Genomic DNA, 12,925 nt, shown 5'->3' with positions numbered 1-12,925 from the left:
AAGGTGCTCTCGATAGCCGGTGATATGTCTAGAGGCTCCACTATCAATCAACCAGGTATCACTATCCGTAGGAACATTGCTCGATAATGCTGATATGAAAAGGAACCCATTTGAGTTATATTTTGCCTCCTTCTGAGATGAAACTTCATTGATGTTTGCCCCTTGATGCTTAGGTCTTGTCAAACAATCCTTTGCATAGTGACCAAACTTGTCACATCTAAAACACTGGATGCGAGAGAGATCTTTCTTCTTCCTCTTTGATTCAGGTGCAGAATCTGATCTTTGATCTCTATTCCTTTTGAAGTTGCCCATCTTCCAATTCTTTCCTTTCTTGGTAGATTGAGTGGCAAGAACATGAGTATCTTCATTTTGGGAACTTTTGATAATTCCCCTAGCCACCAATCTTGATTCTTCTTGAATGCAATCCGCACGAAGTCAATCAAACTTATGTAATTTGGATCTTCCACTTATGCTTTGGATAAATGGCTCCCATGAATGAGGAAGGCCATTCAAAGCTAGCATGACAAGGTCTTTATCAATCACTTGATCTCCAATTGTGCTTAGTTGATCTCTCAATTCTAAAATTTTCATGAAAAATGACATAACTGATTCTCCTTTTGCCATCTTTACTTGGTGGAGTTGTTGCCTCAAGGCAAGAGCCCTACTTGTGTTGTTAATCTCATATAGACCTTCCAAGGTCTTGAACATATCTCTCGCAGTTGTCATCTTGGAGATGAGAGGCACCAAGTGATCCCTCACGGAGTCGTTTAATATCTTCTTTGCTTCGATGGCATTTTTCTTTAATTGAAGCTTCTCCTTATGATCTTCAGGTTCGGATAAATCCTTTTTCTCCACAAATTGAAGAAGATCGTTTTCTTCAAGTGCAACGAGCACTCTAAACTTCCATGAGGTGAAGTTAGATGCACCTTCAAGCCTATCCTCGACTTTAAGACTGTTCACCATTTTCGAGGCTTAGTAGATACTACTTGAAGGAGAGAGAGAGAGGAGAGAAAGCTTAGATGTTGTAGAGAATCTGATCATGATCTTTCTTTCACCGTGGCTTTGATACCATGTTAAGTTTTAGTGATCAAATAGATAGATAGAAAATTCACACAAAATGCACAGAGTATACCCTGGGAAAACCTTCCTCTTGAAGGTGAAAAACCCAGCAATAATGTTCCTTATTGTATTATCAATATACAAGATGTTTTTACAATGAATTTGCTTCACTCCTTGAAGCTAGCATCAAACAATTTATTGAACACTTCAATTCACAAAATGTACGATCTGCTGTGTATGAGAAGTGCAGTCCACTCGCTGTCTATGATGCAACTGCTGTATGAAGATATACTAAGATTCAATCTGCTGAAGATGAATGTATCGCTGCTTAAGGATGAACACGATCTGCTTGCTATGTGGGAGATTTGAACTGCTGAAGAATATCACAATGCTGTCGAAGAAGAATACGATCTGCTTCGAAGTGAAAGGGAAACCGAACTATATACCCATGCATTGGTGATGCCAAACAACACATCTACTTCAAGGGTCGGCTTCTTATTAACAATCATGTCTCTTCATTAGTGATCGGCTATATTTGTTAGGGAATGATTACATAATTATTACACATCTTATTATCCAAGGGTGGCAGGATAGATATACATGCAAATACAAAGTCGATAAGTATTAATATTAAATCGGACTTTGTAAATGTGTAAGGCCGATAGGCCATTCACACATTTTCCATTTGCTATGTCAGTCTGATGGATCCGACCATAGCTATCACATTAACATGTCCCACATAGAAGATGTGTAATATAGAATTACTGGTAATGTTGATCCAAAATGGATCATTTGAAATTTACATACATATAAGGAAAAAGATATCCAAAAGGGACATAACAGATTTGATTCAGATCACAGTTCAATATAGAGGCATCTTCAGCACAAGCTGGAATCAACCAAGATGTCCTTTCCCAAACTCCTCTCCCTCCCCTGTGGGATCAGGGTGACAACTCCTTGGGGATTTGATGCATAGCACTCCTTGCAAGGCCAAGAAACGGCAAACCTTGTGTGATATCCTTTGCATTCCTTGCTGTACTGCAGGGCAGTTTTGAGGAATAATATTCCCAACCCTCTAAGAGACAAGTGGCGAATCTGGATCTTTTAATACAAAATATTTAAAATAGATTATGGTTTAGTTTTGAGTGGAGAGATTCTAAGGGAAATCAAATGAATATGGGCCAAAAGATATAAAACTTGACATATGTATATCATCCACTTCTCAACCAGGTGATGGTTTTTCTTGATCCAAGGAACCAAAAGCAACCAAAGGCACCAGTCAATATCCCTTCAGTGTCACAGCAGCAAGGGCAAACAGCTTTATGTAATTGACAAAAAATGTTTGCCTTCCAGTAACAAACAGAGGAATCAAAGAAGGGACCTATAAGTCATCTTTGAAATCCCTTTTGAAGAGGTGAGGGAGTCTAGGAAAAACAGAGGAGCCCACTATAATATTTTTACTATTAATAAGCAATAGCAATGTAATTATTCTAAAGTGACTGCATATCTATTAAACTCTGTCATTAAGTGTGCCACAAGGAATAACAGTCTCTTAACTTTGTTGTTTCTACTGCCAGAGGATTTTTATATACAAATGTTTCTGCCTCATGTATAGTGTATTTTTTTATATTTCTTCACAATATTGTTTGTACTTGTATAACGTATTACTTGCACACAGAAAATTAGGAGCATTTGATTTTCTGTTGCATACAATTCATTTGTAGTTAGTTTCTTACAAAAATTTAGGAATTTTGAAGATACAGAAGTGCTTCAATTTTAGGAAAATGTTTGTATGATGAATTGTGCTTATCCATAGAATTTCCAACTACAGATAAAATATTGGATTGACATCCAAGCCATAGAGGTATCAGTTTTTGATACTGCTGTGCTTCTCAATGTAGCATACACATTGTGACTTGATAAACATCCTTTTTGGAGAAACAATTTTAAATCTTTAGAGCATTGGCAAGATACCAAAGTCACTAGATATTTCTGTAGAAGAAACTTCCAATCAAGGTTTACTTCATATAATTTGTCATACTGATTCCATAAATTTGTAATCGATACCAGTAAGGTGGTCCCCCAGCTGTACAAAAAGTGTGCTGGTGCCACCTGAAAGAACATTATTCAACTATTCCAAAGATGTTTACATATCCAAAGCTTTTACAAAAATAATGAATAAAGTGAAATCAACAGAAAAAAAAAACATCCTTGCAAGATGAAAATCAGGGACTTGAAAAGGTTGCATGATGAGATTGAATCTTATTCACATAAGTTACATGTTACAAAATTTCCACATAAGTTATATGTTACAACATTTTCCTAGAACACTCAAAATGTGTATTATCAAAGAACCCATTCCATGTGGCTAACTGTTGATGCTTATTTATATTTACAGGGCTCAAAGACTTTGAGATTAACAAATATCTGCAGTTAAAGTTCTACTGGAAATTTAAAATGGTATCCCACCATAAAACTTGCATGGCTAAGAGAATAGACGATGATTGATTTTAGTTCAAAATACATAAATCTTAACTATGTTGATCAGAAAGATGAAATATATGAAATAATGGCAATAATCAGATATTGTATTCAATTTCAGATTTCCAAACAGGAAACAAAAAGTATTTGGCGTTTTTTCTGGAACCATTGAGAGAATTTATTACTAAATCTCTGGTTTGACTGTGTAAAATGCTTCAAACTACTCATGTCATGAGTCATAATTTCAGATAAGTGTAATAAGAGTAAAGCTTTCAGCATCTAGATAAAAATAACTAGAAGGATGAATACGATATCACATTTATTATTGGAGATAACGGTTGTGGTCAGCATGCACCACAAAGCAACCATCTTTAACAGAAAAGAGATTATTGAAAATATGATTATTCTTGAACATTGAATACAAAGGACTATAGACGCAATGCATCACTATCAAGCAATGTAATTGTTGAAGAGTTCACTTTGACTGTATTCATAAAGATATGCAAGTGCTAGAAAGGCAGACAAGAGTTAATTTCCTTTGGCTTCTTGGAATGATCACTGGTGCAATCAGAACAGTCTAGTACAAACTGCACTGTTTTTGTCAGAGCTTTTGAGCTTACCCGTCGTCCAGCACCAAATGAATTGGGAGGAGTAGTAGATCCAGGGATCCCAATTGCTGACTGGCGAGATGATGAAGCAGAAACTGATGTAATGGAAACTTCATTTTCTATAACCAGCCAACAAGAAGTATCAGGGCATGATTACTTCAGAAGCTGTAAAACTGAAAACTGACCCGTAAATGACATGAATAGGAAAGGGACCCCCCTTAATACTCTACAATTTTATATGAGAACAATCTTCTCAACTCATAGACTGAACCTGATGTCCGACCAATAGTTAAATTTCCTACTATTTGCTGCAACAATATGTTTTCTGCTTTCTAGATAATGAGGAGAACTGCTCTACAAATCATACCTGGAAAGTAAAATGTTTCAGATGCCACAGTAGAAGACGTGGAATGGAACTCATTGCTGTCAATAATGGACAAATCATATTTTGCATCAGACAAGATGTAAAATATTTTCTAGGATAAGAGTTACTGTTTGTCTTCACGACAACATTTGAAGAAATGTAGACATAACTAATGAGCATAGAACAAAATAAGTATCAAACATCTATAGTTTGTATGTTTACATGGAAATACCTAAATGAAGTATCTGAATTTCCATATGAGGTATTTCGAGCCTCTGCTGCTAAATACCATGAAAGAGATTTATTTGCATTTGTACCTGGAATTGCATCACCATGTAAATGCTAGATTTATACAAAATAAACATAAGAAGTTCCCATTATGATGGAGAAGGGAACTTCTAAGTTAACCACACCTACAAAGAAGAGTAAGGAACTTGTTTCAAACTGAAAGAGGATAGCATCATTTATCCACTAGAAATAGAGTGATACCGAAAGGCACTGCTTGAGCTTTTGCCCGCTCACTGTCCTGATTTATGCTTGACAATTTATCTGCATCACGATCAAATCGTCCAGTTTGTGGGCCTTTCACATTGAACAAAGAGAAAGATCAAGTCAGATCATTTAAATTTGCACAATAAATAATAAACAGGTCGAGTAAAAGATGAATATTGGACTCACTTGGGAGAACATAATGCTTGTAATATCTTGGAACAGTATCTAGCAGCTGTTGCTGCTTGATTCCCTCTTTATCAGTATGTTCTTGGCATGTATGAAGTCTCTGAAATTGCAAAACATAGTGTCATTCTGGATGTTGTCAGAATATGTAGTACTTAAATGTAACCCAAGCATAACAAATAATTTTAGAGTGTTTTAGTTCGCTGTGCTGTTTGCAAAACATAATGTCCTTCTGGATGGTGTCAGAATATGTAATAACTTAAATGCAACCCGAACATAACAAATAATTTTAGAGTGTCTTGGTTCAATGTGCTGCAACGTGAAATAACCAATCAGGAATGATATTTTCAAGTCTTCATTGAATATCTACCAGGTAAGCTACTATTTACCACATGTAAGCACCTGATTAAGGCAATCTATACGAAGTTCCACATTTGAGAGCTCAGAAGTTTGCTGACTGAGGAGATCATTAAGCTTGAAGGCAACAGTGCCTAGATGATCAACAGCATTCACCAATGCCTTTACTGCATATTCTTTTAAATTGTTCAAAACCCTACACAAAGAAATGTGATGAAGCTCCATTAAAACAACTCAAGAGGCAGTTATATTCTCCATTTAGTTCTTCAAATGTTTAATTTTTTTGGCTCATATCTACAACGTATTTTCCTGCAAACCATGTATGCAACTAAAAATGAAATCACTACATGTCAAAATCACAGCTACTACACTCTGAATACTTCATCATAGATAGAAAAAAACATTTTAGTTATGAGGGCAGTTGAGTTCACATGAAGCTCTATCAAAAAGGTCCTTGGAAATGATAATTCAGTTGACAATATGCATTACAATCTGTAAAATTTTGTCACAATGTATTTCAAACTTAAATATTTGGCCTTTTGTAACACAACAGTACATGGCAGTTCACATGCAACAGGAGCTTGGTATACATTCTTCCAACACAGAATGCAATAACGTCTACAGATGAATTGTACTTTACCAAGAGTTGGTGATGACCAAAAGCACTAAATGTTGTCTTCAAGAGTACCTTACAACTAAACAATGGAAAGATTATACTTTTGAAAGATTCAGCAATGCTCTATCTGGTTTCCTCAATTCCTAAATCGAAAAAAACCAAGGAATGACAAACAAGCTCATATTTATTTCAAACCAGATTCACAACGGAGCCCAGAATAATCTGGTTTGTATGGTACAGAATGATCGGCAATGAGCTTAATTAGTTACTTGAACATCTGCCCTCCATAGAGATTCCTATTGCATATCATGTAACTTCATTTACTAAATTAAATCATGTCCTCCTAGAAAACTGTTTCAAATAAGATGGGAATTACTATTTCATAGAACTGCATTAAATATCACCACCAAAAGGCACTTGCCTCACTGTTGTTCAAACAAATGTGGGTAATATTTATTCAAAGTCTATATATATCATCAGCAAACTAAATCAGAATTGAGCATTTCAGTCTATTACCCATGCTTGTCATTTTTATTTGTGAACAGTTGAGATGTAGAGCTATAACTATAAAAAACTAACTAGTTCAAATTTTGGCGTAAAACAAGAAAAGTAACCAGGTAATTTGATAAAAGAACATGTGAAACTATCCTGACTATTCTCAAAGAAAACAATTTGGCTTTTTTATTCAATGGAGTGTCCAAATCAAATAAGAATAGAAATTTCCCATTAACCAACCATATAAAACATACAGTGACAACATCAAGGAAGTGTAGAAATTGTACATTTGTTTCTGATCGTTATGAAGATATGACATTTCACAATATTCTGCTGCAGAATACAGCTGTGGCCTTAGATTCTTGAGCTCCTGCATCAGGAAAAGAAAAAAAGAATCAAAAAAGGAAAGTCATGAAACTCCTCCAAGCTCAGGGAATTGGGTTTCAAATTCAGTTTCAAAAACATGTTTTCCTCAAGTTATTAAGCTTTGGCAACCAAAACATCCGCAACACCAATCTTAAAAAGAAAGATGCATATGTTATTGAAAGAATGCCTATTGCTAATGCAAGATAATCAGATTCCCTTTTCCTGTAAAAAAATAGACCACACAAAATGAACATATAAGAAGTAGCACCAAAAAGAAAATGGGGAAGTTGAAAAGGGAAAAAGAAACGTGGTTTTTCAAGATGGTGAAAGACAAAACATGGTTTAGATTTAACATCCACATAAAGGACATGCCAAATGAAAAGCACGAATAATATGAGGAAGAAAAAGAGAACTTGGAACCAAAGTGTTGTAGCTCAATTGGTTAAGCACAACTGGTGAAGATAATGGTATGTTCCTGGATTTCACCATTGACCAAGGTCTGAATCCCCTGGAGGTGCAATATAAGGGGATAAGGGCAGCAGTGTACCTTGGGCAACTTTGGCAGAATAGATACCACTCAGTCCTTGGCTCTTAACCAAAGAGGTTTCAGCCTAGACTTCACCCAAATCAGACTGCAAAAACAATCTAGATTTTACATAGAAGTTGAAACCCTCGACTGAAAAGGAAAGGAATTTGGCAACACAAAGAGAAAGAAATCTAGATGGCAGCATCTTGAACATCAATAAAAAATTTATAAAATAATGCAATTGAGACAAATAAGTTAGCCATGTTTCTAAAACAACTCTAAGACAAATACTCAAATGTAAATTGGATTAGTCAAACTCAATGTCTTTTCAAGGAAAAAATATATTTAACATCCAACACTCACCTAAAAGACTTGTAAATGAAATGCATAAGGGAACAAGAAACACGAAAAACTAACGAAAAATAGATTTGCACCATTTGAGCACCCCTGAAAAACCAGGTAAAATATTGAAAGAGAAAAAAAATCAACAGTAACTCTAAAACATCTTGAATAAAACGCCCAAACACAAGTTGGATTCAAATTGAAATTGAATTTTCAAGGAATATAGTTGAGATCCAACATCTGACTAAAAGACTTGCACGATGAAATACAAAAATCAGCCATAACAAGGGGATTTGGCAATGTAAATACTAAGAAACCTAGAATGGCAACATTTGTGATATTCCTCAAAATCTGTAAAACGGTACAGGTTGAAATAGATAAACCAACTGTATCTCTAGATGCAATATCCAAACGCATATCGGAAAGACTAAACTCATCACGAAAAAAGGGATGAAACTACAGAGAAGACTTTGGGTATGGGGGAATCTGAAATAGGATGCATGACCATGTTAATAAAGGTGCAGCTATATTACATTTATATATGGTTAGTAGGAGATACCGATTCAGGCAGGGCATCCTGGAACCTGAGTTTCCTGTTGATTATGGATCAAATAAATTGGCCAAAACTTTACAACATCTCCAAGACCAACACCGTAAAACAAATTGGATAAACCGAATTAGTCGAATCTTTAAAACATCTTCAAGAACAATACCCAAATTTAAATTGGACTTGTAGACAAAATGGCTTAGATTCTAAAACACCTCTAAGACAATACTTAAGTGCAAATTGAGAAAAAACAAAGTGGCTATCTTAGATTCTAAAACACCTCTAAGAACAATACTTAAGTGCATATTGGGGTAAACAAATTAGCTATCTCTACAGCATATCCAAGAACGATACCCAAATGCAAACTGACATTGGCTTGTGACTACAAATTTTCTAAGAAAAATACCCAAATGCAAACTGAATTTGTCAAACTGGCTAAGCCTCTAAAACAAGTCCAAGACAGTATCCTAAGGCAAACTGGAAGAGATAAATTGGCTTAGTCTCAAACATTTCTGAGAACAGATTGGCTGTCTCTAACTAGTCGACAAGAACAAAACCCAAAAGCACATTAGATTAGCCCATTGGCCGAGCTTTCAAGATGTCTCCAAAAAGAATACCAGGTCACCCAAATTGGCCTGGAGTCTAAAGCATTTCTAAAAACAATACCCAAATGTAAATTCAACTCAAAAAATTGGCTCTCTCGTAAACATCACCAACAACAATAACCCAGAGATAATTGAGCTAGAATAATTGAAGTCGTCTCTAAAACATCTCTCAAACTACACTAAAATGCAGTTTGGATCTACATATTTTGGGTCATCCCTAAAACAACGAGCGAATTGAGATTACAACTTTTTAGCTCCATCTCTAAAACTTGCCAAACAGGAGAATAAACTCAAATGCAGAGAGTAGTATAATTGGTTAGTATGAAATTGAAGATGATGAGAAAAAAAAAATCAAACGCTACAGATTTTCAAAAAAAACATAAAGAAAATTAAGAGTACCTGTAAAGCACTGATAAAATGTTGGCTTCTTTGCATGGAGGCCTCATCATATGTCATAGCCTCCTCTTCTTTAGACGGACTTTGCTGCTGCATCTTTTTCGTTACTCGAGCTAAGCAACCCACTTGGCTATATGGGGCCTGTCCCCTGCCCTCCTTTATATTTATGGACAGAATTTTCTGTCCTCTCTAACACCCTATGATTGTATACGAACAGTGTGCATGTATTTCATACATTGAAATGATTGAGTAATCAGTCTATGTAGTAAAGTTCAGATCCCAGAAAGCCATGTGAGATATACACGAAAACATTGCAACATGTCAGTATACAGATTATAAAAATATTTAGGAAATACTAGAAAAAGAGTAGATCTCAAGGATGCTCAAATTGATTGATTTTTTCGCTTAAATTTGAAGGGAAATTTTTGGCGTCATTAAGAGTACATCTAAATCATTTAATATTGGTGAGATTATTATGGGAATTCGATAAATGTCTGTATCATTTTAATAAAATATCAGGGGGGTAGAGTTTTAAGTAGTACATACGCATCAATGCCATTTATGGTGGAATTCTTAATTATAGTTTGCGGCAATAGGAAATGTAAGACTTTTTCTGTCTTTTAAAATTGATAACGTTTATGTTATTATAACTCTTATAAATTTATAGTTTTGTTTTTTCTCATGTTTTTGTGTTCATGGGATTAGATTGTCTTTAAATGTATTTGCTAGTCTTTAAGATAATATATTATGTATGATGTATGGAAGTTGGCAAATATTTTTATATGATGTAAGTTTGATTTTAACATTATTCATTCAAATAAATTATTTTTTATTTTTAAATCTACAATTTGTTGTTTATGGATTTCAATCTTAATATCAAATTTGAAATTTTAAAATTTAATTTCTTGTTGTCTTTTTAACAAGATTAAGTTGATTAAAGTGGGAATAATCTCTAATCACACTTGGGTGGTGTATTTAAAAATTAACCTAATTCAAAATGAATCATCTAGGAAGGCATTAGGAATCTAAGAGCACATCTAGATTTCTATTTGTAATTTAGATAAAATGGATTACATTAGTGTTGCACCATTATCTTGGGAGCATACTCTATGTTGGCTCTTGTTATGGACCTTGGTTCATTGACATTGAATCGATCTATCTAGATGTTTGATTGGGGTGAATTTGATCATCCCAAACTAGCAAAATTTCTAAAGGTATTAATAAACATCATTTGTCCTTAGAAATATTAAGAACATAGATACATAAGTGAAAAGGTTTCAAACCACAAAGTTGTGCTAGATCAAGTTTATGAGTTATAGGTTCAAATCTATGTATTAGGTTTAGATCCGCAAACATAGAGATCACTTCCACACATGGAAGTAAACTAGAAAGGTGTACAATAATGTTTTTAGGTAAGTGATGGGTGATCCCATGATAATGGATTACACTTTGTGCCCAAACTTGATAATTGAATTCAACTTGTACTAAATCTTCACTTTCTGACACCCATAGTAGCAAAATTGTTAGGAATTTGAAGATGATGCAAAATAGTGATTTGTGAGATTTTGTCTATAGATTCTAAATGTATTTAAAAATAAAATGGAATTAAATTATAATTTTCTTTTTACATCTCCTTTAATAACTAGTTCTTAATAGTAAACAACATTTTCAAAAAGCGATGTGTGTGATGTTACGCATAACTTTTGTTCTACAAACGATAAAATTCTTTTTTTTTTTAATTTAGATTTGTAACACTGATATCTAACACTTGCATTTGGTTTCATAATGTTTTGTTGATTTTTTTTTAAAATTAAGTTTTTAATTCAAATTAATTACAAGTTAGACATGATAGACTTATAAAGCACTGAGAGGGGGGTGATGAATCTGTGACAACAAAAACAATACCACTTTAAACACAGACTGGTAAAGACAACTAACCAGTTTACTTAATACTATGCATGCAATCCAAAATGATATTAAAGCATCCACAACAAGTAAAACATCCACCATAACACAAGTGTTTATACGTGGAAAACCCAACTGGGAAAAACCATGGTGAGATGGGACTCACAAGTTAATTATCTGCATTAATAGGTGACTTACCGGTTAAGGTCTACAAAGTGCTCTGCTAGGAGCAAATCCTGTTAAAGATCCCAAAGCTCTGTTAGGAGCTATACCCTGTTAAAGGTAGTAACCTGTTAGGAGTAACCTCAGTAGAGGATTTCAAAACCAAACTAATGGATCACCTAGTTAGAGGATTTGTACAATGAAGCTTGTTAGAGTTTACCCTGTTAGGGGATTTGACTGTTGTAGTGATTAGAAAACAATAGGTGGTGTGATCTAGAAGTAGCACATCTTGCTTGAATAGATCATCTTCTGCTCACTCAAAACTACATCACCAACATACTTTGCAATGCCTTCAGTAAATCGCAACAACTCAACACTTCTATCTCACATCATAAAAATAGTTCATCACAATGTCATTATATAGACATTAGATTTCATGTTGGCTCAGGAACCTCATCACAATTTCCTAGGTGCAGTGTATCTGGACAATCTAACATAACACATCACAGATTGTCGCCAAATATGTCGGTTAGGGATAACTCATCACGATCGATGATAACTCATCACACAATCAGTGAAACTGGTTGGAACACCGATACCGGCTAAGAGTTAACCTCTTCCAACTCATAGACCGATTGTCTTCCATTTGCTTCCTTGATGATCTTCATAGTATCTCCAAACTGGTGCAAGTCGAATTGACCATGACCAATGTCATTCTTGCATATACCGGTTGTCTACAAATATCGGTTAGACACCTTCAAAACTGATTGGACTTCTCTATACATATAGTACCGGTTTTGCAATACAAAGGCTTAGGAGTAGTACCGGTTTGTCTTAACTAATATGACTATGACAATGTGAACATATGTGTGTGTATACATGTGCCATCAATGACAACACATGAAGTCATCCATTACAAAAATCATCATCAAGCCAACAATCTCCCCCTTTGGCATTGATGGCGACACTTGGAAAAATTTTACAACTTTACAACTAAGTGTGCTTACAAAAATTGTACAAACATATTTCTACTCCCCCTTAACAATACATACAAAAATTTTACCACACATACATATTTTTAATCCCCCTTTAACAACAATGCCAAATTGAAAAGTAAAATACATATATATTATATCAAAATTTGCATCAAAAACACAAAAATATAAGAGTTTTTTTCAAGGAGTGTTCATTGTAATTTTCAAGAAAATGTCACTGAAAATAATCTTCATCTTAGTAAAATCATTATCCCAGGTTTCCAATAATGTTTCAGTGATCTCAATGGTTGTCATAACTTGTGCAACAAATTCTTCCACATCCACTGTGCTCATCTCTGGAGTCGCCAAAACCGCTTATGCATCCTTGTATGCCCGTTGTAAGATGTCCACTTTAGGTCTCAACTGGTTCTTTAGTTCTTTCAAGGA

General features: G+C 34.7%; 1 protein-coding gene across 1 annotated transcript in view; it reads right to left on the bottom strand.

Annotated features, from left to right (window-relative positions):
• LOC131058583 (protein ABIL1) overlaps positions 1-9,938 on the bottom strand; it is a 79,850-nt gene extending 69,912 nt beyond the window's left edge. Inside the window, exons 1-8 of the mRNA XM_057992322.2 lie at positions 9,441-9,938; positions 6,943-7,025; positions 5,590-5,740; positions 5,191-5,290; positions 5,002-5,094; positions 4,745-4,829; positions 4,516-4,571; positions 4,161-4,267 (exon numbers count right to left, since the gene is read on the bottom strand). Coding sequence (XP_057848305.2) covers positions 4,161-4,267; positions 4,516-4,571; positions 4,745-4,829; positions 5,002-5,094; positions 5,191-5,290; positions 5,590-5,740; positions 6,943-7,025; positions 9,441-9,533 — 768 coding nt within the window. The 5' untranslated portion in view covers positions 9,534-9,938. The remainder of the gene's footprint in view (positions 1-4,160; positions 4,268-4,515; positions 4,572-4,744; positions 4,830-5,001; positions 5,095-5,190; positions 5,291-5,589; positions 5,741-6,942; positions 7,026-9,440) is intronic.
• Between the last annotated feature and the right edge of the window lie 2,987 nt (positions 9,939-12,925).

The sequence above is a fragment of the Cryptomeria japonica genome, chromosome 5 (genome assembly GCF_030272615.1).
Source record: "Cryptomeria japonica chromosome 5, Sugi_1.0, whole genome shotgun sequence".
NCBI classification, from domain to species: domain Eukaryota; kingdom Viridiplantae; phylum Streptophyta; class Pinopsida; order Cupressales; family Cupressaceae; genus Cryptomeria; species Cryptomeria japonica.
Note: the sequence above shows the minus strand (reverse complement) of the source record. Positions and strands in the feature narration are given on the sequence as shown.